Source organism: Nerophis ophidion, linkage group LG23, assembly GCF_033978795.1.
Source record: "Nerophis ophidion isolate RoL-2023_Sa linkage group LG23, RoL_Noph_v1.0, whole genome shotgun sequence".
Taxonomy (NCBI): Eukaryota; Metazoa; Chordata; class Actinopteri; order Syngnathiformes; family Syngnathidae; genus Nerophis; species Nerophis ophidion.
Window position 1 is genome coordinate 41,030,071 of NC_084633.1, and position 26,938 is coordinate 41,057,008.

The window sequence follows — 26,938 nt, forward strand, 5'->3', positions numbered from 1 at the left end:
AGGGGTTATATTATGATTCTTTTACACATTTAAACACTTGTGGTCTACATAACATGTAATGGTGGTTCTTTGGTCAAACGTTTGCATAAATTATATTTTACAGACTTTTTCAAGCAGATTTCTGATAATCTCTTCAGAATTACGTCATATATACGTGCCTCCACTTTGACTCTGTCTTCCCCACGTCATCTATGTTGTAGTTTTTAACGCTTCCTTATGGAGTCTATGAAAGATATAAATTCAAACTATTCGAAATAGCAACAGCCGAGGATGCATGTGCATGTACGAGCACGTCTGCCGCACAACAAGAGGATAGAGAAAAAGAAAGGAACTGGATGATTACAGTGCACAGTTCTTGGGGTAATTGTCTGCCATATGTGGAGATATCTGCTGACGTCACACTTAGGAAAAACGTCAATAATGAGGCAAATTCCAAACTGCTCCTGTGGAGAAAGTATGAAGAAAGGCAAGATTGTTTTATAAATGATTTTTCACATTTCCCAAATACGCAAAAACAGCGACCAATAGGCAAGAAAAGTTGATTTTGCACAAGCGGTAACTTGTTTCTTCGGTCACCCCCACTATGTCTTACTCATCCAGTTGAAGTACTTTTTTCCATCCCCTTCTTTCTCTTCAGGGTCGTCTGAAGAAGTCAGACCAGCGCAGCCTGGCCTCTCGGTCAGAAGGATTTCTGCTGCAGTCCCTGCTGTGTTTCCAGACCGCTTGCAGGTCAGCCCAGCAAATCACATCTTTAGAAGAGTCAAATCCTTGCCCAGCTTTTGGTGTCATGGTTCTATTCTTTACCTTAGCACGCATGGCTGAAGGCTTTGCTTTATAGTCAGTACCCAGAATATCAACATTTGACATTTTATCACGTTTTCTTCTTTTCATTCAAACTATAGGCCTGATCTTCCTAAGGTGTATTAAAAACACGTGCAAACTTGCACTCAAAGCTGATTTACTAAGCTTGTGCACAGACGATTGCTGTCTTATGTGAGCAAAATGAGGCACTTAGTCCATTTACAGTGTTTGTCTACATGAATATGCAGAATATATGATGATTATCACTGGGACCACATACTGCAAGAAGAACATGCAAATCAAAGTGTTCAGCAAGCGCAGTGTCCTTTATCAAGACTAAATCTGTCCTGCTGGCTTTCTGCGTCAATATTTAGTACGTTTAGAAAGGACGTGCAAACCAATCATGATTTTCAAGGTAAAAAATTATTTTTAAGGTAAAAAATTATTTTCGACGTAAAAGTTGATTTTCATAGCAAAAAAGGATTTTTAAGGTAAAAAAAAGATTTTCAAGGTACAAAATTATTTTCAAAGTAATAAATTATTTTCAAAGTAAAAGTTGATTTTCAAGGTAAACGTTGATTTTCAAGGCAAAAAATGATTTTCAAGGTAAAAAAATGATTTCAAGGTAAAAAATTATTTTCAAGGTGAAAAATTATTTTCAAGGCAAAAGTTGATTTTTAAAGCAAAAAAAAAATTCCAAAGTAAAAAAGGCTTTTCAAAGAAAAAGTTGATTTGCAAGGTAAAAGTAAATTTTCAAGGCAAAAAATTATTTTTAAGGTAAAACATGCTTTTCAAAGTGAAAAATGATTTCCAAGGTAAAAAAAAAATGTATAAGGTAAAAATGGATTTTCAAGGCAAAAACTGATATTCAAGGTAAAAATGATTTTCAATGTGAAAAATTATTTTCAAGGTAAAAGTTGATTTTCAAGGCAAAAAATGATTTTCAAGGTAAAAAAATGATTTCAAGGTAAACAATTATTTTCAAGGCAAAAGTTGATTTTTAAAGAAAGAAAAAAAAATTCCAAAGTAAAAAAGGCTTTTCAAAGAAAAAGTTGATTTGCAAGGTAAAAGTAAATTTTCAAGGCAAAAAATTATTTTTAAGGTAAAACATGCTTTTCAAAGTGAAAAAATATTTCCAAGGTTAAAAAAAAAATTATTAGGTAGAAATGGATTTTCAAGGCAAAAACTGATATTCAAGGTAAAAATTATTTTCAAGGTGAAAAATGATTTTCAAGGTAAAAGTTGATTTTCAAAGTTAAAAATTATTTTCAAGGTAATAGTTTATCTTCAAGGTAAAAAAATATTTTCAAGGTAAAAAAAAATTATTTCTTGGTAAAATCTGATTTTCAAAGCAAAATTATTTTCAAAGCAAAAAAAATATTTTCAAGGTAAAAAATTATTTTCAAAGTAAAAAAGGCTTTTCAAAGAAAAAGTTGATTTTCAAGGTAAAAAATTATTTTCAAGGTGATAGTTTATCTTCAAGGTAAAAAAATATTCTCAAGGCAAAAAAAATAATTTTTAGGTAAAATCTGATTTTCAAAGCAAAAAAATTCTTTTCAAGGTAAAAAATGATTTTCAAAGTAAAGGCTTTTCAAAGAAAAAGTTGATTTGCAGGGTGAAAAATGATTTCCAAGGTCAAAAAAAATACATTAGGTAAAAGTTGATTTTCAAGGCGAAAACTGATTTTCAAGGTAAAATTTTTTTATATATGATTTATAAAAAATGGTTTCCAGGGTAAAACATTATTTTCAAGGTACATTTTTTTTTTCAAGGTAAAAGTTGATTTACAAGGTAAAACATTTTTTTTCAAGGTAAAAACATTTTTTTTCACAGTAAAAACTGATTTTGAAGTTGTGCAGAAATGGCGGTGAGAAAGAAGGCAATAGGGCTGCAGCTTGGTTCTACTTATATGCTTGTCAACATAAACGGACTGTCAAAAATAAAAAAATATTAGACGTATTGTCTATTCAGCATAGGGCTGGGCGGATAAAACAATATCAATATACATGGCGATAGACATATGATCGATATCAACATAAAATGTGTTTGATAAAACACTCGATATATATTTATATTTTTTGGTCAGAAGAAACCCAAAACTACGAAGCAAGATTTGTTGCATGAACACGCTAGCAGCTCATCACGTAACTGTATCAACTACCAAGATTGGTTGCGCCGTATTTCTGTCTCGCTGTGGATTCTCTGGAGTGAGAGGAGATACTGTGATACTCAGTAACAGAAACTTGTCTTTTGTCTGGTTAGTTTTAATGCAGACTGTGCGGCAACTTCCTGACACTTCCAATGTGTGACTTTCATTAGTTGCTTCCCATACTCCTCTATGAAGTGTTCAACAGCTTATACACTTCTGCCACCTAGTGTCTCAAATCTGCAACAGCCTTTAAATCTACTGGCCTCCACTGGTAAATAGCACCCTTGGTGTTACTGTATTTATTGGCAGGCTTAAAATAAGTCATGAAAAATATCAATAATTATCGACATTGATCAATATTAAAAAAAAACATGTATTGTGATACAGTTTTCAGCCATATTGCCCAGCCCTAATTCAGCAATATATATTTATAGGTGCTGGATGACTTAAAGGGGAACTGCACTTTTTTGCAAATTTTGCCTATCTTTCACAATCCTTATGTAAGACAAGAACAGATATGTTTTTCTTTTTTGACGCATTTTAACTAGTAAATATGTATATATTTTTCTCATTTTAAGCATCCATTTCAAAGACACATCACAAGGTTCACATTTTCCTTCACTTTCACTGATGACTTCTCACTGCAGACATCGCGAGAGCCAACAAACATAATAAAGCATCACTTACTCACAATGTATGCTCTCACTGGGATAAAGACTGTTAGCATGTTGATATATCCTCTTTCTATGAAGAATGACTCATAATTCTTGCTAAAGTTTAAATTTTTTTGAAAGTCATTCTCACCGTTTGAAGGTCTAAATTGACTGTCAGAGTTGACCAACTTATCAGTATGTCCACATCATTTTACTATCACGGTGAGAGGCAGGATTTTTGATCTAGAATCAACTTTCAGAAGCGAGAAAGCAGCTCAGCAGCTGTTGATGTCAATAGAGCAGCATAACTACAGGTGCTGTTCATATTATTAGAATATCATGAAAAAGTTGATTTATTTCAGTAATTATATTCAGAACGTGAAACTTACATATTATATCAATTCATTACACACATAGTGATATATTTGAAATGTTTATTTATTTAAATTTTGATGATTAGTACTGACAAATACTGAAAATCCCAAATTCAGTATCTCAGAAAATTAGAATATTAGTTACGACTAGTACCAAAAAATATTTTTTAGAAATGTGGGCCAACTGAAAAGTATGAAGATGGAAAGTTTCAGCATGTACGGCAATCAATACTTAGTTGCAGCTCCTTTTGCCTGAATTGCTGCAGCAATGCGGCGTGGCATGGAGTCCAGCAGTCTGTTGCACTCCTCAGGTGTTATGAGAGCCCAGGTTGCTTTAATAGTGGCCTTCAGCTCTTCAGCATTGTTGGGTCTGGCATCTGGCATCTTCCGCTTCACAATACCCCATAGCTTTTCTATGGGGTTAAGGTCAGGTGAGTTTGCAGGCCAATCAAGAACAGGGATACCATGGTCCTTAAACCAGGTACTGGTAGATTTGGCACTGTGTGCAGGTGCCAAGTCATGTTGGAAAATGAAATCTTCGCCTCCATAAAATTGGTCCGCGGCAGGCAGCATAAAGTGTTCTAAAACTTCCTGGTAGACTGCTGCATTGACCCTAGACCTCAGGAAACACAGTGGACCAACACCAGCAGATGACATGGCACCCCAGACTATTACCGATTGTGGAAATTTGACACTGGACTTCAGGCAACGTGGATTATGTGCCTCTCCTGTCTTCCTCCAGACTCTGGGACCTTGATTTGCAAAGGAGATATAAAATTTACTTTCATCTGAAAACATAACTTTGGACCACTCAGCAGCAGTCCAGTCCTTTTTGTCTTGAGCCCAGGCGAGACGCTTTTGACGTTGTCTCTTATTCAAGAGTGGCTTTACACAAGGAATGCGACAGCTGAAGCCCATATCTTGCATACATCGGTGCGTGGTGGTTCTTGAAGCACTGACTCCAGCTGCAGTCCACTCTTTGTGGATCTCCCCCACATTTTTGAATCGGCTTTGTTTGACAATCCTCTCCAGGGCGCGGTTATCCCTCTTGCTTGTACACTTTTTTCTACCACATCTTTGTCTTCCCTTCGCCTCTCTATTAATGTGCTTGGACACAGAGCTCTGGGAACATCCACCCTCTTTGGCAATGACCTTTTGTGTCCTGCCCTCCTTCTTTAAAGTATCAATGGTCATCTTTTGGACAGTTGTCAAGTCAGCAGTCTTCCCCATGATTGTGTGTCATACAGAATCAAAACGAGAGACCATTTCAAGGCTTTTCCAGGTGTTTTGAGTTAGTTAGCTAATTAGAGTGTGGCACCAGGTGTCTTCAATATCTGACATTTTCACCATATTCTAATTTTCTGAGATGTTGAATTTAGGGTTTTCATTGGTTTTCAGCTATAATCATCTCCTTTTTGGCAAAAAACACTTGAAATGCATCAGTCTGTTTGGAATGAATGTATACATTCTACAAGTTTGACTTTCTAAATGGAATTAATGAAATAAATCAACTTTTTCATGATATTCTAATAATATGACCAGCACCTGTATGTTTCCTCTCTCTAATCAATGCACCTCTAAATGTAGGTCTGTAACATTAGCGCTTATAATAACGATATTGCTAACTCTTGGTTAATATTCAGCTCACAATATGTAAATAGAGTATTGTTGGTGCTTTTTAGATGGTTATTTATTGGGTTTTATGGTCAGAATAAACGCAATAGATGCAATGACAACATGGCTCCATTGTAAGCTGACTCGTATTTACAAGTTAGAATGCATTAAAACAAAGACATGTTCTTGTCTTAAATAAGGATTGTGAATTATAGGAACATTTCCAAAAGTTTAAGGGGCTGAGCAGAACAAATCAAATTTATGTGTCCTTGGTGCCCTTCTAACTTGCTTTGGTGCCCTAAAATATGAGTACTCTTTTAATGCAACACTTGCCTTGACCTCAAAAAGTTCAAATTCGAGGCCTGGAGAAGGTTTATTTTTGACGTGTTTGATTGTAAATAGAGGTCACTACACCGTGAGTGCATTACCCGAGTGGGCGTGGCTATAGTATTAATATGCCAAATGTGAAATATTTTCTGAGTTCTTTGCATGCATGTTAAAACATTATTCATGACATTTTCAATAATGATGATGTTAGTAAATGATCTAGTAAAAATTGTGTGACACATAAGGCAATTTAAAGGTATGATTTAGTGTAGAAACGCACCCAATTGCAGGAAATGTTGTCTTGATTTTCAAAATGTTATTTCGGGGTTTGCGTGGTAGCATCTCGTGCTGTTAAAAACTTTTCTCTTGTTTTCATCCAAGGGTGCTCACATCCTTGAAATATGGTTTATGTTGCAGATCGTACTGCCCAGAGGATGTTTGAAAACATAGCAAAATGGCCCATGCAGGAGCATGATTACATGAAAGTGCTATAAATGAGAGAGTCTCCATGGTGATAGCCGTGTAGTACACGCAAAGACCTCATTTAATTAGGGTGGTCCGCATCACTAATCAATTGTACACACAGTCTTGGTAGATCACACGCCTGACGCTCACTAATATTACACACAATTTTGTACTTTGTCCATGCTGTTTAGCGCATGGTATTTGCATCTGAGTAGATCAGGCCCTATGTGTGTCTGCTAGATTGGCTGAGGAGTGTGCGTCAGATCCTGTTTTGATGGAGAACACGTTCACAGCTCCATCTGAGCAGAGCCGTGGTCAGGACTCGCTGGAGTCTCTGTGCCAATGCCTGCTGCGCTGCTGTGACTCGGTCTGGGTGCCCAGCGTTGTTGTGAGTGCCGTCTGACACACTTGCATCAACCTGGCTTGATAAGAAATGAATGACCACAGCCGCACACATTTGACTTTTTCATATCAAGTTAATTATAGTTCAGTGTTTACAGTTTTCATTTTGGTCATTTTTGTGTGTTTTTTGTGTGTGCGCGTGTAGAGGATGTGTGAATGTGCACCAAATCCTCAGATATTGCAGGCCTTCTACGCAGTCCTGTGCTCCCAGTTCACTCTCCTTCCATCATTCATGCCAGTCTTTGCAACCAAGTTGGGTAAGTGGACTTTCACAAATAGTTGACTTTCGACAGGACAATATTCTTGATATCAGCCTGGCAAACGTGGTGTCTTGTGATCTGTCACTCTGCTGAAGTATTTAAAAAGCGGATCGTCACAACTTTCAATTGCAATTGCAAGCATCCTGACCCTGATTACCCAAGGACTTTTCCATTTTTCCAAATCAAATGTATGACTACCTTGTAATTGTAAATGATTTACAAAGCATTATAAAAGGTTTACCGTATTTCCTTGAATTGCCGCCGGGGCGCTAATTAATTTGAAACCTCTTTTCACTACGGCACTTACCAAAGGCATGCGGTAAATTTAGGCATGCGCTTATATGGGACGGGGGACGGGGGGTATTAGGATGACAGGGGATGCAAAACATTAGCAGTGCAAAACGTTTTCATAACATGGTCACTACTGCCTACTTTGTCTTGTTATATTCTTATTTTACTGTTATATTGTTATTCCCATTGTTTTCTATTCTTTTTGTAATATTTCTCTATTTTGTTTCCTTTTAAACCCCCATTATTTACTTTTTACTTTTTTCTTTAAATTGATCTCAACTCTGTACACTGCTGCTGGAATTTTAATTTTCCTGAAGGAATCAATAAAGTACTATCTATCTATCTATAAATTTGAGTGTGATGTAAGGATACCATCATGATAAGCACATTTAATTTAAAAAAAACGTTACTAAGGTCTTATCTTTACTAATAAATGAAGTCCATGCGCAGCTCCTTCTGATCAAAAGCATCGATAACAAGTCTTCCTTATCTTTTTTCAGTTTTAAAAGTCTCTCCGTCTCAATGGAGATCTTCCTTTATTACCTCCTGCTTCGATTGAAAGTCCAGTTTAGAAAACGGTTTTATTTTAGATAAGTCCAGTTTAGAAAACTGTTTTATTTTAGATATGTAATCCTCCATGTTAAAAGTGCAAGCGAGAGGAAAAAAATAAACGATCGCTGCTCACTCTTGCTGCTTGTTGTCACTTCTTCTGCAGCCGAGTAGTCGCAAGAAGGATCACTAGCGCCCTCTACCACCAGGAGGCGGGAGTCATTTAATGACTCATATTTGACACACGCAGCTACGGTATATTAATAAAACATAGCTGCTTACTGTTCTTTTTAGCATATTAAATAGCTTGGACCTTTAATCCTACTGAATAGCTCTCAATCTTCTTCCCTTTATGCCAGGGATGTCAAACTCAAATACAGAGTGGGCCAAAATTTTTAACTGAACAAAGCCGCGGGCCAAGTTTGAACAAATTAACCTTTTAATAGGGATCCAAACAAGTTCTGCATTGAATATTGAACAAGCAAGGTTTATATTACTTTATAGTGACATGCAAAATCAAGTTTCAAATAATAATAATAATAATTTAAAAATATCAATGGCATATCAAATAAAATTAAATAAAACTTAAATGCGTTTTTTCCATGTCCAGCCTTTTAAGGTATATATCAAAATAAAGTTTTTTTCACAAGCGAATAATACATTTGAAAATAAAATAACAATAATGAATGAATCAAACACGCAAGCCTTGAATTAGCAAGAGAAAGTGCATGAATAAAATGTTAATTATTGCTCAGTTTGCTAGACTTATTTGCTTTAACACTGAATATGGAACAAGCAATGGTTATATAACTTAATAGTGCAAAATCAACTTTCATAAAACAAAAACATCAATGGTATATGAAATAAAAAAAAATGAATGCCTCATTTCTAATTGCAGCCTTCTGAGGTAAATATCAACATTAAGTTTTTCAACAGGCTAATAAATTTGAAAATAAAATAATGGGGTGGGTGGGGTTGGACGGTGGGGTTTAGTGCTAGCAGGGGGTGTATATTGTAGCGTCCTGGAAGAGTTAGTGCTGCAAGGGCTTCTGGGTATATGTTCTGTTGTGTTACGGTGCGGTTGTCCTCCCGAAATGTGTTTGTCATTCTTGTTGGGTGTAGGTTGACAGTGTGGCGCATATTTGTAACAGTATTAAAGTTGTTTTACGGCCACCCTCAGTGTGACCTGTATGGCTGTTGACCAAGTATGCGATGCATTCACTTATGTGTGTTTAAGTACCGCTTATAGTATGTGGCTTGGGCGGCACACTGTTTGTATGGAAGAAAAGTGGGCGTGACGACAGGTTGTAGAGGATGCCAAAGGCAGTGCCTTTAAGGCACGCCCCCAACATTTCCGTGTGGAAATCGGAAGAGGTTCGGGAGAATGTTTGCCCTGGGAGATTTTCGGGAGGGGCACTGAACTTTGGGAGTCTCCCGGGAAAATCGGGAGGGTTGGCAAGTATGAGTATTAGCGGTGAATGCGGTGTTACAGCAGCACCGCTGCTGTATAGTACCGGCGGGCCAGCTCTAATGTTAATTTGATATTGCCTCAAGGGCCAAATGAATTTACACGGCGGGCCAAACTTGTCCCGTGGGCCAGAGTTTCACACCCATGCTTTATGCGATTTCAAATTATTAAAATCAGCCTCCTCCATTTTGAAAATGACAGGGGAAGTGCCCGATTGTAGCTGAGATAGGCGCCAGCGCCCCCCCACGACCCCGAAAGGGAATAAGCGGTAGAAAATGGATGGATGGAAGTGTCACTCGTGACGTGACGAGTTTGACCAGGCGGAAATTCTAGACATGCGCTAATAAAGATAATATTTTGCGAAACGAGTTTGACCCGGCGTTAATGCTAAGCATGCGCTAATTATTTTGCGAAACGAGTTTGACCCGACAGTAATTCTAGTCAGGCGCATACTAAAATTCAAAGAAATACGGTATAACACATGCTTTGATTTAAACTTGCCAGTCTGAAAATGCTGAGCACAAACCAAGACATACCAGATGATGGTGTTAAAAGCCATGTTTGATCGTCTGACAGCTGCCATTCAAGGTCTCTTTATGAGCTTCAACACCTGACTTCATTTGGCTTTGCTTTCACGGTTAAAATGAGAAAAATCTCACCAAATCATTGTTTTGCTATAGCGATCTTGCCTATGATTGTGGCAGTTAATGATGTCGCACATTTGCGTCGTGTTTTGAACATGTTAAAGGCCTACTGAAATGAGATTTTCTTATTTAAACGGGGATAGCAGGTCCATTCTATGTGTCATACTTGATCATTTCGCAATATTGCCATATTTTTGCTGAAAGGATTTAGTAGAGAACATCGACGATAAAGTTGTAGGGCTGGGCAACGATTAAACATTTTAATCGAAGTTAATCACACTATTTCTCTGATTAATCGCGATTAACTGCATTGTATACGCAAAGCCCAATAATGAATTCAAAAGTAGTGTGTAGTGCACCTTTATTGGAATATTCTCCCACATGAACAAAAGTGCCAAAACATTTGTTGTGCAAACACAATTTAAATCAGTCCTTGTTAAACAGTAGCAGTTAAATAGCATATTTTATGAAAATCAACTCCAAAAATGTAAATACAAACATTTAAGCTTATTGCCACTGCCAGGGTATTTAAGTTATCCTGTTTGTTATGGAAAATAAATATAATCTACATACAAATCTCTGAGCCACAATCATAACATCTGAACAGGCAATTTCTGAGGTAACAGCAGAAACATTTTTTTTTATCAGGGATCTTATGTTTAAAAAACCTATATTATAGGTAGTGGGCTGTTTTAGGGAATTTTTGATCAAATTATCCATAGTAGCAATATTAATAATGTTGTGTTTATTCTGCGTAGTGCACTTAAAATAATTATGACCATATCTAGGAATTGATATGATGGGAATTTTCCGATTGTTTGCTTGGTGCTTTGATAAACTGAAGGCATCATATACATGGTACTATATTGTGATGTTATGAGCCAAGGAATAAAAGAACTACCCTACCCAGCATGCAACAGGAGTGACGAGCATGCGTGGTAGCCCGGTATAGGTTGTGTCGCCATGACGGCATCTTGTATGTTGTGATATGCACGCTCTGAAAGTAAACGTTAAGAACTCAGCCAACACTCCTGGTCTGCATTATTCATAAATAGACAGACAACACATATACTCCGCTGCTTCACAGGCCGCTGGATGTAGCCGGCAAAGTATTCCCATGCTAGCTAGCCGGTCTAGCAAGCACGCCTCATTCAGTCCAAAACGGCCCGATCTATCCACATCCAGAATTGTCTGGCGGTCGTAAGTGATCCCGGAGTGACCACGCTGTAAGCCAGCCATGACATTTGCAGAATTGTCCGGTATTTTTGCCAAATGTTCCATTTTTACCAAGAGCCCCTCGACGCCGAAGTACATCCGGGAGATGCCATCTTGTTAAGAAAAGGCGTTAACAAAATAAAAGCATGTAAACAACATACGCAAATGTGCGATAAAATAATTGTCGGCGTTAGTAGATTGATGAGTTAACGCGTAATTAACACATTAATTTGCCCACCCCTATAAAGTTCGCAACTGTCGGTGCTAAGAGAAAAGCCCTGCCTCTACAGGAAGTAGCAGTCGATGACGTCACCCGTGTGATGGCTCCTCACATATTCACATTGTTTATAATGGGAGCCTCCAACAAAAACAGCTATTCGGACCGAGAAAACGGCAATTTCCCCATTAATTTGAGCGAGGATGAAAGATTTGTGTTTGAGGATATTGATAGCGACGGACGATTAAAAAAAAAAAAAAAAAATGTAAAAAACAAACGTGATTGCAATCGCGTTGCATTGAGACGGATTCATAAGTTTTTAGACACATTTACCAGGATAATTCTGAGAAATCCCTTATCTTTCTATTGTGTTGCTAGTGTTTTAGTGAGTTTAATAGTACCTGATAGTCGGAAGTGTACGTCCATGGCCGGGTGTTGACGCGCAGTGTCTCAGGGAAGTCGACGGCAGCTGTACGGACGGCACAAGCTCAGCTGATATCTGGTAAGTGGCGACTTTTTAACCACAATTTTCTCACCAAAACCTGCTGGTTGACATGTGGTCAGGATCCATGTCCGCTGTGATCCATAGTAAAGCTTCAACTCCGTGAATTTTAAACAAAGAATCACTATGTGTTTGTGTGGCTAAAGGCTAAAGCTTCCCAACTCCATTGTTCTACTTTGACTTCTCCAATATTAATTGAACACATTGCAAAAGATTCAACAACACAGATGTCCAAAATACTGTATAATTATGCCGTCAAAGCAGACGACATTAGCTGTGTGTGTGTGCAGCGCTCATATTCATAACAGCCCGTGACGTCACGCGTACACGTCGTCATTACGCGACGTTTTCAAGAAAAAAGTCCCGGGAAATTTAAAATTGCAATTTAGTAAACTAAAAAGGCCATATTGGCATGTGTTGCAATGTTAATATTTCATCATTGATATATAAACTATCAGACTGCGTGGTGGCTAGTAGTGGCTTTCAGTAGGCCTCTAGAGACAAACCCTAAAACTTAAGCACAGAGTCTTCCATTTGTCCATGTTAACAAGCATGTCAGAGGCCAGCAAGACCCACGTTGCAATGCGTTTCCACATCACACTTTCAAGCCCGATAGTCCCTTATATCTTCTTTATAGACAGTGCTTACAATACATTCTTTCTTTTACAAAGTCCTTTAGAAAACAAATGAGATGTTTAACAGTGGCAACAGCTTTTATGCTCTCCTTAATTATTCATCTGCATGTCAGCTGATTTACCGTTTTCTATTTATTGCTACTAGTGGACCTGGGGATAAGTTGATTGGCAACACTAAATTGGCCCTAGTGTGTGAATGTGAGTGTGAATGTTGTCTGTCTGTCTGTGTTGGCCCTGCGATGGGGTGGCGACTTGTCCAGGGTGTACCCCGCCTTCCGCCCGATTGTAGCTGAGATAGGCGCCAGCGCCCCCCGCGACCCCGAAAGGGAATAAGCGGTAGAAAATGGATGGATGGATGGATATAGTGGTCCTTGATGTCTGTGACAGCAATTTGTTTTCTCTTTTGTTGGCTGTTTGCTTTGGAAATGTAGCTTTGGAAAGCATTATTTAAGTAGCACTCCCGTGCCCAACGTCTCACATCCATTACTGGCTGTAAGGCCTCTTCAATTCTGTTTTCCACTTTTTCTTCCCTCCAGCATCCTCTGGTTTCTACAGGCTGGCTTTGGAACACAAAGGGATCCTCTGTGTGGGAAACAGGTACTGTAACTAGATAACCTGAGGACATGGATATAAACAACCGTGTATTAGTGTGGGATTGTGCTTTCTTTGTATACGTGTCCTCAGAAAGTTGAGGTCTTTCCATTACTCTTGGTTAGAACACAATGAACAAGTAAGATCTGTCGCTCTGTTGACATCTTGATGTCCAATAAGTCTTTCTTCTCAGCTGGAGTGGCTGAGAAGAAAGCTTTGTTTCAGTTCAGGGTTAAAGTGCCAGTAGAGTGGAAAATAAAATGTAGACTTTATACTGTATGCGTAATTGTTAGGGACCGAGGTCCCTTTGGGACAGAGGACCCTATTGAATTTCAAAGGTTTTATTATTATTATTCTGCCGCCTCTTTGAGCTGTAATTTGACCCTTTTAACATGCTTCCAAACTCACAAAATTTGACACACACATCAGGACTGGTGAAAATTACGATCTAATCGAAAAACAAAACTCAAAATTGCGCTCTACCGCCCTCTAGGAAGAAAAAACAGACAAAACTGTCTTTAATTTCCAGTAGGAACGTCGTAGAAACATGAAACAAAAACCACTACGTAGGTCTCACTTAGACCTATATTTCATACACTCTTACCTCCCAACTAAAATCAACAGGAAGTTTGCAATTCCCTCTTCAATACAAAAGTTTGCTAAAAAAAATGTTGCTTTTTTTCTAACGTTATCTCCTTTGAGGCCGTTTGTCTTTTCGGCTTCAAATGAGCAAGAGAAGAGAGATTGAACTCTTCTGATTAAAAGTCGTTGAAATGGTTTTAATCACTGCTACGGTTTTGATTTTATCAGCCTTCAAAGAACTGCTGCGCTGAATACCATTTCAAAGATGGCAGCCGTGTGCAAACACAGTGAGGGAGACGTTTGTTTTTTTGTACCGTCTGCTGCTGTTGCGCACGCACCAACATTCGTGAGGGAGGGGCTGTGATCATCTATACCAAGATGGCTGCCAGGTGCTGTAGCTAAGCCGGTATGTTTTAAAGTTGTCGTTTGCCTGCATATCCTAAAAAACAACCGTCCGACATTCTTTATTTTGGGTACTTACATGTGGTGCCTGGCTGTTGTGGTGTTTGAAGGCCATCTGCACTTTTTATGCTACGGTAAAGACAATGAATGGTCCGGTTTTGATTTTATTAGCCTTCAAAGAACCGCTGCGCTGAAAAACATTTCTAAGATGGCCGCCGTGCGCTCACACAGAGAGCTACACGGTTTTTTTTTCGGTTTTTTTCCTACTGCTCCCAGTATGTAATCTTATAAATGGCATAAACGCGCCAGTGACACAATATTTGAATAATATTAACATTAGCTAGATGTGCCTGTTTACAACAAGTGACAACTTAAAGTGTTTAAAGAATACATTTATTAAAATTGATATTCATGATATCATGTAGTAAGCCTGGGTTGACATTAAGGGATTTTTACTGCGTTTTTTTAATGCAAAACTTACGCTGATTTTTAATAATCAAAACAGGTCATTCACATGAGACAAGCTTGATGAATGTACTTCTTTAAGGGGTTATATTATGATTATTTTATGCATTTAAACACTTACTTGTGGTCTACATAATATGTAATGATGGTTCTTTGGTCAAACGTTTGCATAAATTATATTTTACAGACTTTTTCAAGCAGATTTCTGATAATCTCTTCAGAATTACGTCATATATACATGCCTCGTGTGAAATATTTTTTAAGATGGCTGCCGGCTAGCTAACGCTTATCCGGGCTTGGGTCGCGGGGGCAGCAGCCAAAGCGGTCCGGTCCATCGCTACTTGCAGCTTTAATTTCTCATTGTATTCAATAAACAAGTTCCAATCCTATTTATAACCTGCAAAGTATGTGAAAATACTATCTAAACATCATAAAATGCCACTAATTCAGTCAGCCATTTTGCATATTACGCGCCGAATACCTTAGGCTATTTCTGTAGATTGACATACTGGAAATATGTAAAAATTAGACAGATGTTCTGTTAATCATTCACAAACCCTACATGAGACAGGAACACATTTTTCTTTTTTTTATGCATTCTAAGTCAAATAATGAAATACTTAAAAGGTTTGCTGCCAATGTAGTCAATGGGGGCTCTCTATTTTGCCCACAAAACCCTCTAAATAACCATCCAAAACCCACCAACAATACTGTGTATATATGTCGTGACCTGAATATTGACTAAATATTAGCAATGTTGTTATTATAAGCACTAACACAGACAAACTTTTTTAGCGTGGGATTGATAGCACACAGCTAAGTAGTCCTCTGGTGCTTTACTGTGAGCTTGGCAGCCGTGTCCTGCTGCTCTCGCATCATCGCGTCTTGTCAAAATTATTCTAGATTATAAATCATGTCTCTTATCTGTATAATGGGAGGATTTAGTCTAGAAGTTGTTCATCTGTGACATTCAATGGAGACAAACACACAACCGAAGATGGTGTCTGCAGGTAGAATTTTCCTTTTTAACCCTTTCTGTGCATCTTGATTAATTATTTAACTAAACGGGAAGATATGGACATTCTATCAGGAGACATCGTACAGTAAGCTATTATTTTATTATGTTTGTAGTTAGTATATTTTGTGTAGCACTTAGCAACATTGCTACATCAATCAATCAATGTTTACTTATATAGCTCTAAATCACTAGTGTCTCAAAGGGCTGCACAAACCACTACGACATCCTCGGTAGGCCCACATAAGGGCAAGGAAAACTCACACCCAGTGGGACGTCGGTGACAATAATGACTCAGTGGGACGTCGGTGACAATGATGACCATGAGAACCTTGGAGAGGAGGAAAGCAATGGATGTCGAGCGGGTCTAACATGATACTGTGAAAGTTCAATCCATAATGGATCCAACACAGTCGCGAGAGTCCAGTCCAAAGCGGATCCAACACAGCAGCGAGAGTCCCGTTCACAGCGGAGCCAGCAGGAAACCATCCCAAGCGGAGGCGGATCAGCAGTGCAGAGATGTCCCCAGCCGATACACAGGCAAGCAGTACATGGCCACCGGATCGGACCGGACCCCTCCCACAAAGGAGAGTGGGACATAGAAGAAAAAGAAAAGAAACGGCAGATCAACTGGTCTAAAAAGGGAGTCTATTTAAAGGCTAGAGTATACAAATGAGTTTTAAGGTGAGACTTAAATGCTTCTACTGAGGTGGCATCTCAAACTTTTACCGGGAGGGCATTCCAGAGTACTGGAGCCCGAACGGAAAACGCTCTATAGCCCGCAGACTTTTTTTGGGCTTTGGGAATCACTAATAAGCCGGAGTTCTTTGAACGCAGATTTCTTGCCGGGACATATGGTACAATACAATCGGCAAGATAGGATGGAGCTAGACCGTGTAGTATTTTATACGTAAGTAGTAAAACCTTAAAGTCACATCTTAAGTGCACAGGAAGCCAGTGCAGGTGAGCCAGTACAGGTGTAATGTGATCAAACTTTCTTGTTCTTGTCAAAAGTCTAGCAGCCGCATTTTGTACCAACTGTAATCTTTTAATGCTAGACATGGGGAGACCCGAAAATAATACGTTACAGTAGTCGAGGCGAGACGTAACAAACGCATGGATAATGATCTCAGCGTCTTTAGTGGACAGAATGGAGCGAATTTTAGCGATACTACGGAGAAGGCCGTTTTAGTAACGCTTTTAATGTGTGCCTCAAAGGAGAGAGTTGGGTGGAAGATAATACCCAGATTCTTTACCGTGTCGCCTTGTTGAATTGTTTGGTTGTCAAATGTTAGAGTTGTATTATTAAATAGAGTTTGGTGTCTAGCAGGGCCGATAATCAGCATTTCCGTTTTTTTGGCGTTGAGTTGCAAAAAGTTAGCGGACATCCATTGTTTAATTTCATTAAGACACGCCTCCAGCTGACTACAATCCGGCGTGTTGGTCAGCTTTAGGGGCATGTAGAGTTGGGTGTCATCAGCATAACAGTGAAAGCTAACACCGTATTTGCGTATGATGTCACCTAGCGGCAGCATGTAGATGCTGAAGAGTGCAGGGCCAAGGACCGAACCCTGGGGAACTCCACACGTTACCTTAACGTAGTCCGAGGTCACATTGTTATGGGAGACACACTGCATCCTATCAGTAAGATAAGAGTTAAACTAAGTCTGACATACCAATTCGTGTTTTGATACGTTCTAATAAAATATTATGATCGACAGTATCGAAAGCAGCGCTAAGATCGAGGAGCAGCAACATAGATGACGCATCAGAATCCATCGTTAGCAATAGATCATTAGTCATTTTTGCGAGGGCTGTCTCCGTGGAGTGATTTGCCCTGAAACCGGATTGAAAGGTTTCACATAGGATTGTTAGACGCTAAGTGTTCATTTAACTGTTCCGCAACAATTTTTTCAAGGATTTTTGAAATAAAGGGAAGGTGAGACACCGGTCGGTAGTTTACCATGAGGTCAGGATCGAGGTTAGGTCTTTTAAGAAGAGGATGAATAACCGCTTTTTTGAATGCTAGGGGAACAGTGCCCGAGGAAAGTGATAAGTTTATAATATTTAGCACTGATGGACCTAATAATACAAAGAGCTCCTTGATCAGTTTCCCAGGAAGAGGGTCAAGTAAACATGTTGTTTGTTTTATTCCATTTACACGTAACAATTCCTCTAATGTTATTTCCTCAAAACGAGAGAAACTATTTTGGAGGGCAGTATCCGTCGTATATACAATCGTGTCAGTGTTAATAGAACCCCGTTGTAGCTGGGACGCATTGTCTTTAATCTCCTTTCTAATGACTTCAATTTTCTTACTAAAGAATTGCATAAAGTCATCAGCTGAGTGGGTGGAGCTACTGGAAGGAGTCCCTTGTTGGGTTAGCGATGCTACCGTACTAAACAAAAATTTAGGATCGTTTTTATTCTGGTGGATGAGATTTGAGTAATATTTAGCTTTAGCTAAGGTAAGCATGCATTTATAAGTTATTAAACCATCACTCCATGCTTGATGGTGCACCTCAAGTTTAGTCGTGCGCCATTTGCGTTCCAGCTTTCTACATAATAATTTCTGAGCTCTAGTTTCTTCTGTAAACCACGGGGTGCGCTTTTTTGGAGCCTTTTTTAACTTTACATGATGCTTAGTGGTTGACTAAAGCTGGATCTGTTTAGCAGAGCTTCTAAAACTTGTAGATCATCCTCCTTATATTCAGGATCAACAAGATAAGGTTCTGGATCACAATTTTGGCCAAAGTGATCTTTGTTGGTTCTCATAAAGTCTGCATGGTTAGCATAGTTGTTGGTGATGAAGGGATCTGTGGTTCCTCCTCTACGTTTTCATGCGATGACATGTCTGGCTTCTTCATTATCTTTCAAAATGACTCGGGAATCTCTGTGAATTTGATACTATTTTGATCATCTATTTACTCGCATACTTTGTAAGTCTTTCGGTGTCATAAATCACTTTACTGGAACTGTAAAGGCCTACTGAAAGCCACTACTACCGACCACGCAGTCTGATAGTTTATACATCAATGAGCCAATACGGCCTTTTTAGTTTACTAAATTGCAGTTTTAAATTTCGTGCGAAGTATCCGGTTGAAAACGTCGGTATGATGACGCGTGCGCGTCACGTCTCGGAATGTAGTGGACATTTTTTTCCAGCCTGATCCAAACTATAAGTAGTCTGCTTTAATCGCATAATTACACAGTATTCTGGACATCTGTTTTGTTTAATCTTTTGCAATTTGTTCAATTAATAATGGAGAAGTCAAAGAAGAAAAATGGAGGTGGGAAACATAGCAACACAAACACAGCCGGTGTTTCCTTGTTTACATTCCTGAAGGTGAAGCTTTACTATGGAACAGAATGGTCAAGCAAACATGGTTCCTGACCACATGTCAACCGGCAGGTTTCTGTGAGAAAATTGTGGTAATAAGTAGGCTCTTACCGTAGACATGAGCGGAGCTTGCGTCCTCCTGCAGCTGCAGACTCTCTTACCTCCTCCCACCGGAGACACTGGCGGTCACCACACTCGTGGCCCTACCCCTCCGACTTTCAGGTACCATATAATCTCACTAAAACACTAGTAATACAATAAGCAGATAATGGATTTTCCAGAAGTATCCTAGTAAATGTGTCTAATAACATCTGAATCGCTCCCACTGCCCTCGCCTTTTTTTTTTTTTTTCTTTCTCTAGTCCTTCACTCTCACTATCCTCATCCTCGCTCAAATTAATGGGGAAATCGTCGCTTTCTCGGTCCGAATCGCTCTCGCTGCTGGTGGCCATGATTGTAAACAATGTTCAGATGTGAGGAGCTCCACAACCCGTGACGTCACGCGCACATCGTCTGCTACTTCCGGTACAGGCAAGGCTTTTTTATTAGCGACCAAAAGTTGCGAACTTTATCGTCTATGTTCTCTACTAAATCCTTTCGGCAAAAATATGGCAATGTGGCGAAATAATCAAGTATGACACATAGAATGGATCTGCTATCCCCGTTTAAATAAGAACATCTCATTTCAGTAGGCCTTTAAATTCAGTACAAGGTGCCCATGTTCTGTAATAATGTCACTCTGCAGTGTTCCTGTATTCTTTCTAAACTCTTGTTTTAGTGTTCATTTTCTCTCTGTTGTTTACAGAAACGCACATTTGAATGCAGCTTGCTGTGATTTCCTACAGAAACTCAGTATGTGTCTCTTCTCCCAGTCAAGCCCTCCCGCTAGTGCCCGCCAGCAGGGTAGGCAAACAGCACACTACAAAATAGCACAACACGCAATGCGAAGTTCAACTTCCAAGCAATGAATAACGTACTTTATCATTGTCTGCAGTACTCTCATATGATAATGAGGAGGTTAATTACAATATTACATGTGCGGAATATTGCAGCCATCTGCTTGTACTTTGCTGTAATAAAGTGTCTTACTCACACCCAAAGATGAAGGCAACATCAAGTTCCAGGAAAGTTTCTGACTAACTCTGCTAATTTCACAAAGAAATAAGTCTCCCCCCAGAAAATGGTTTCACAGAATCATAAATTAATTGATTTATTTGCCTCTATGTCGGTTAGTAACGTTTTTTTGCTCTGCTGGAAAACATCTGCTCTTGTTGTATTTCAACCCCCAGATGTAGAGGAGGTGGAGAATCTCTTGCAGTACAACCTTCCCTCTCTGTGCTGTGGCATCTCAGACTGGCCCTCTCTGCTGCGCGAGTCCCCCGGGCTCCTGCCAAGTGATGATGAAGGGCCAAGAGCCACTCAGTACTTACTGGTGATAATACTCCATCTCGCCCTGCAGCAAGGAGACAGGTACACATACATTTCTTACACTTAGACTAGACGTAGACTTCCTTTTATCGTCATTCAAATTTCAACTTTGCAGTATAGATAAGAACGAAATTTTGTTGCATTAACTGGTTGTAATGCAGGATAAGAGAGCAATAAGGTACAGATATAAATAGATAGATTACTGTACAGATAAATACAAACCCCGTTTCCATATGAGCTGGGAAATTGTGTTAGATGTAAATATAAACAGAATACAATGATTTGCAAATCCTTTTCAACCCATATTCAGTTGAAGATGCTACAAAGACAACATATTTGATGTTCAAAATCATAAACTTTATTTTTTTTTGCAAATAATAATTAACTTAGAATTTCATGGCTGTAACATCAATCAATCAATCAATGTTTACTTATATAGCCCTAAATCACTAGTGTCTCAAAGGGCTGCACAAACCACCACGACATCCTCGGTAGGCCCACATAAGGGCAAGGAAAACTCACACCCCGTGGGACATTGGTGACAATGATGACTATGAGAACCTTAGAGAGGAGGAAAGCAATGGATGTCGAGCGGATCTAACATGATACTGTGAAAGTTCAATCCACAATGGATCCAACACAGTCGCGAGAGTCCAGTCCAAAGCGGATCCAACACAGCAGCGAGAGTCCCGTTCACAGCGGAGCCAGCAGGAAACCATCCCAAGCGTAGGCGGACCAGCAGCGCAGAGATGTCCCCAGCCGATACACAGGCGAGCAGCACATGGCCACCGGATCGGACCGGACCTCCTCCACACGGGAGAGTGGGACATAGAAGAAAAAGAAAAGAAACGGCAGATCAACTGGTCTAAAAAGGGAGTCTATTTAAAGGCTAGAGTATACAAATGAGTTTTAAGGTGAGACTTAAATGCTTCTACTGAGGTGGCATTGCATCCATGCGTTTGTTACGTCTCGCCTCGACTACTGTAACGTATTATTTTCGGGTCTCCCCATGTCTAGCATTAAAAGATTACAGTTGGTACAAAATGCGGCTGCTAGACTTTTGACAAGAACAAGAAAGTTTGATCACATTACGCCTGTACTGTATATACCTTTATATACATATATACATACATATATACCTATACTGTATATACCTTTACATACATATATACATACATATATACCTATACTGGCTCACCTGCACTGGCTTCCTGTGCACTTAAGATGTGACTTTAAGGTTTTACTACTTACGTATAAAATACTACACGGTCTAGCTCCATCTTATCTTGCCGATTGTATTGTACCATATGTCCCGGCAAGAAATCTGCCTTCAAAGGACTCCGGCTTATTAGTGATTCCCAAAGCCCAAAAAAAGTCTGCGGGCTATAGAGCATTTTCCGTTCGGGCTCCAGTACTCTGGAATACCCTCCCGGTAACAGTTCGCGACATATGCCAAAGTAATTGGGAAAGGGCATGTTCACCACTGTGTTACATCACCTTTTCTTTTGACAACACTCCAACGTTTGGGAACTGAGGAAACTAATTGTTGAAGCTTTGAAAGTGAAGTTTGTAACGGACTTCCTGCCGTCCTCGTGTGGGTTGCGGAGACACCTGACACACGACGCATCATAGCAGCACTGATTTATTGTTTCAACAAATCTATTTTCACTTGGCCCTTTGGTCGCGTGACTTTTCAGTGTGCTCCTTCGGCTCGTCTGCTGCCGCTGCACGCCTTTCGGCGTCCGGGGCTTGCGTCCGCTGCGGGGGTGCGTCATCGCTCTCGTGGTTTGGGTTGTCGTGCTTCTGGTCGGCTGGCCGATGTTTCCTCCTCCGTGCTGCTTTTTGGTCGTTCCTCCCTCGCCCTTTTTATATTCTAACAGCAGATAGACAGATCGTGAGCCGGTGTGTAGTATACGCACCTGCATTAGATTGCCGCTGCAGCGTCGCTCCGCGTGCGTCACGCCTCCTCTTGCCGCCGCATGCCCCGCCTTCTGGCCTCCAGGTGGGCCCGCGCTGCTGCTTTCCGCCCGTTGTCGGCCCGTCGGCGGTGTCTCTCCACAAAGTTCTTTCCCATTCTTGTTTTATGTAGAGCTTCAGTCGTTCAACAGTCCGGGGTCTCCGCTGTCGTATTTTACGCTTCATAATGCGCCACACATTTTCCATGGGAGACAGGTCTGGACTGCAGGCGGGCCAGGAAAGTACCCGCACTCCTTTTTTAGGAAGCCACGCTGTTGTAACACGTGCTGAATGTGGCTTGGCATTGTCTTGCTGAAATAAGCACGGGCGTTCACGAAAAAGACGGCGCTTAGATGGCAGCATATGTTGTTCCAAAACCTGCATGTACCTTTCAGCATTAATTTCAGCATCTTCACAGATGTGTAAGTTACCCATGCCCTGGGCACTAATGCACCCCCATACCATCCCAGATGTTGGCTTTTGAACTTTGCGTCGATATCAGTCTGGATGGTTCGCTTCCCCTTTAGTCCGGATGACACGATGTGGAATATTTCCAAAAACAATTTGAAATGTGGACTCGTCAGACCACAGAACACTTTTCCACTCACCATCAGTCCATCTTAGATGATCTCGGGCCCAGAGAAGCTGGCGCCGTTTCTGGATGTTGTTGATAAATGGCTTTGGCTTTGCATAATAGAGTTTTAACTTTAACTTACAGATGTAGCGACCAACTATGTTTAGTGACAGTGGTTTTCTAAAGTGTTCCTGAGCCCATGTGGTGATATCCTTTAGAGATTGATGTCGGTTTTTGATACAGTGCCGTCTGAGGGATGGAAGGTCACCGTCGTTCAATGTTGTTTTCCGGCCAGGCCGCTTACGTGGAGTGATTTCTCCAGATTCTTCACCTTTTGATGATATTATGGAGCGTAGATGTTGAAATCCCTGAATTTCTTGCAATTGCACTTTGGGATAATAAAAATCAGCTTATAATGGAGTCAATGGGAGGTACTCCTTTCCATCCATAAAACCAAATGAATAACCATCCAAAATCTGCCAACAATACTCAATTTACATATTGTGACTTGAATATAATCCAACAAGTTGGTGAACTTTGACAGCCAGTTTAGACCTGAAAATGGGGAGAAAGACACAAGAAAATGCTTGGTTCCATCACCCTTTTTTCTTATGAGTAATTTTTCATCCAAATGGAAATATAACAAGATTATATCAGTCGGCATCGTCGTAACAGTGGACAGTGGGACCCCAATTGAGACCCAAGATGGAGAAGTCGTTGGACCACTCCTTCATGCACAGCTAGGCATCTCTGCATGGCTGACTGCATGAGCCTTGAAGAAGATACACTCCCTCCTTTACTATCTGTTGGTTTGCCCACGGACTGGAGTCCCACTTTTGCTCTTGATTTAATAACATGAATTGAACAATTCAATAAGTACACACTTCACATCCACTGGTTCGTACATCTGCGTTCCCTTCTCAATGGTTTATTTTATCTCCATCTGGCTTTTAAATAGTTTTTCCTTGCCGGGATGTGGTTTTATGATTAGAGAATGTTGCTGATTGTGAGGCTCTTTGAGGCATTCCAGATTACAGGCAATATAAATAAAATGTGAGTTTTTGACAGTCAGTATTTATGTTTGAAGAGGATGCGTCGGAAGTATGATTTGTTTTTGCAGTTTCTTTCATCTCCTAACAATTGTGATGTTTGCTTTTATGTGTCTGACCCAGGCTTCTGCCAGACCAGACAGTGTTTTCCAGTGTGGTGTGGTTATTGCGCTCCGTGCAGGAGGACGGCAACTGTACTGTCCCTACCTCTGTCCTGCGCGCCGCCTTTTACCTTCTGGCGGTGACACAGGACGATGGCATCACCCTGGAGGGGGTAACTCACTCGGCAACACACATTAACCAAATGAAGTGACCTTGTCACTCACAGGTTAGACTTTACAAGCCATTTGTGTAACTCACCACGGACTGTGAGCCAATCCTTATCATCATGCATCATTGCCTTCCATGTTTTAGGTTCAAACACAATTTATGATTGGATAAGACATGTGTTTATACAGCTAAAAGCGAATTGTTCTTAATGCTGTAACACTGACCATTTTAAATGAATTCTACGCTAACTGTTTATACTCCTACTTACCGTATTTCCTTGAATTGCCGCCGGGTATATAGTATGCGCCTGCCTAGAATTACTGCCGGGTCAAACTCGTTTCGCAAAATATTATTTTTATTAGCGCATGTCTAGAATTTCCGCCGGGTCAAACTCGTTTCGCCAAATAATTAGCATATGCTTTGAATTTCCACCGGGTCAAACTCGTCACGTCACGAGTGACACTTCACCTGTCATCATTTTCAAAACGGAGGAGGCTGATTTCAATCATTTGAAATCGCGTAAAGGGAAGAAGATTAAGAGCTATTCAGCAGGATTTAAGGTCCAAGCTATTGAATATGCTAAAAAGAACAGTAAGCAGCTATGTTTTATTAATATACCGTAGCTGCGTGTGTCAAATATGAGTCATTAAATGACTCCCGCCTCCTGGTGGTAGAGGGCGCTAGTGATCCTTCTTGCGACTACTCGGCTGCAGAAGAAGTGACAACAAGCGGCAAGAGTGAGCAGCGATCGTTTATTTTTTCCTCTCGCTTGCACTTTTAACATGGAAGATTACATATCTAAAATAAAACCGTTTTCTAAACTGGACTTATCTAAAATAAAACCGTTTTCTAAACTGGACTTTCAATCGAAGCAGGAGGTAATAAAGGAAGATCTCCATCGAGACAGAGAGACTTTTAAAACTGAAGAAAGATAAGGAAGACTTCTATAAACAAGTTATTGATGCTTTTGATCAGAAGGAGCTGCGCATGGACTTTTATTTATAAGTAAAGGTAAGACCATAGTAACATTTTTTTTTATTAAATGTGCTTTTCAGGATGATCTCCTTACATCACACTCAAATATATAAGCGCAGGCCTAAATTTAGTGCATGCCTTTGGTAAGCGCCGGAGTGAGAAGAGGTTTTAAATCAATTAGCGCCCCGGCGGCAATTCAAGGAAATACGGTATGTCCCTTAGTGCAGGGATACTCAAACTAGGTTCTAAGTGCCATGGGTTGGGGGTCCACAAAAAATATTAGAAATAAATTGATTATTTGAAGCAATAACTCTAATTTACATCAGCGTTAGCGAATTCAAAACGCTGATATCAGAGTGATGCAGAACATCCATCAATCGGTTTGCACGAGTCACATGTAGGGCTTGATCTTTCAAATAGCATGCTACAAACCCCATTTCCATATGTCTCCAGAAATTGTGTTAGATGTAAATATAAACGGAATACAATGATTTGCAAATCCTTTTCAACCCATATTCAGTTGAATGCACTACAAAGATGTTCAAACTGATTAACTTAAATTTTTTTTTTTGCAAATAATAATTACTGTAACTTAGAATTTCATGACTGCAACACGTGCCAAAGTAGTTGGGAAAGGGCATGTTCACCACTGTTACATCACATTTTCTTTGAACAACACTCAATAAACGTTTGGGAACTGAGGAAACTAATTGTTGAAGCTTTGAAAGTGGAATTCTTTCCCATTCTTGTTTTATGTAGAGCTTCAGTCCTTCAACAGTCCGGGATCTCCGCTGTCGTATTTTACGCTTCATACATTTTCCATGGGAGACAGGTCTGGACTGCAGGCGGGCCAGGAAAGTACCCGCACTCTTTTTTTTTTATGAAGCCACGCTGTTGTAACACGTGCTGAATGTGGCTTGGCATTGTCTTGCTGAAATAAGCAGGGGCGTCCATGATAACGTTGCTTGGATGACAACATATGTAGCTCCAAAACCTGTATGGACCATTCAGCATTAATGGTGCATTCCCAGATGTGTAAGTTACCCATGCCTTGGGCACTAATGCACCCCCATACCATCACACATGCTGGCTTTTCAACTTTGCGTCGATAACAGTCTGGATGGTTCGTTTCCCCTTTGGTCCGGCTGACATGATGTGGAATATTTCCAAAAACAATTTGAAATGTGGACTTGTCAGACCACAGAACACTTTTCCACTTTGCATCAGTCCATCTTAGAAGATCTCTGGCCCAGAGAAACCGGCGGCGTTTCTGGATGTTGTTGATAAATGGCTTTCGCTTTGCATAGTAAAGCTTTAACTTGCACTTACAGATGTAGCGACCAACTGTATTTAGTGACAGTGGTTTTCTGAAGTGTTCTTGAGCCCATGTGTTGACATTCTTTAGAGATTGGTGTTGATTTTTGATACAGTGCCGTCTGAGGGATGGAAGGTCACGGTCATTCAATGTTGGTTTCCGGCCATGCCGCTTACGTGGAGTGATTTCTCCAGATTCTCTGAACCTTTTGATGATATTATGGAGTGTAGATGTTGAAATCCCTAAATTTCTTGCAATTGCACTTTGAGAAAGGTTGTTCTTAAACTGTTTGACTATTTGCTCACACAGTTGTGGACAAAGGGGTGTACCTCGCCCCGTCCTGTCTTGTGAAAGACTGAGCATTTTTTGGGAAGCTGTTTTTATAGCCAATCATGGCACCCACCTGTTCCC

At 40.0% G+C, this 26,938-nt stretch overlaps 1 protein-coding gene across 1 annotated transcript in view; it reads left to right on the forward strand.

The window, feature by feature from the left end:
- Positions 1–26,938, forward strand: part of LOC133541303 (meiosis inhibitor protein 1-like) — a 133,858-nt gene that overhangs the window by 62,664 nt on the left and 44,256 nt on the right. The window contains exons 14-20 of the mRNA XM_061884637.1: positions 638–729; positions 6,624–6,771; positions 6,931–7,042; positions 13,103–13,163; positions 19,766–19,863; positions 20,250–20,430; positions 24,091–24,241. Of these exons, the coding sequence (XP_061740621.1) occupies positions 638–729; positions 6,624–6,771; positions 6,931–7,042; positions 13,103–13,163; positions 19,766–19,863; positions 20,250–20,430; positions 24,091–24,241 (843 nt within the window). The remainder of the gene's footprint in view (positions 1–637; positions 730–6,623; positions 6,772–6,930; positions 7,043–13,102; positions 13,164–19,765; positions 19,864–20,249; positions 20,431–24,090; positions 24,242–26,938) is intronic.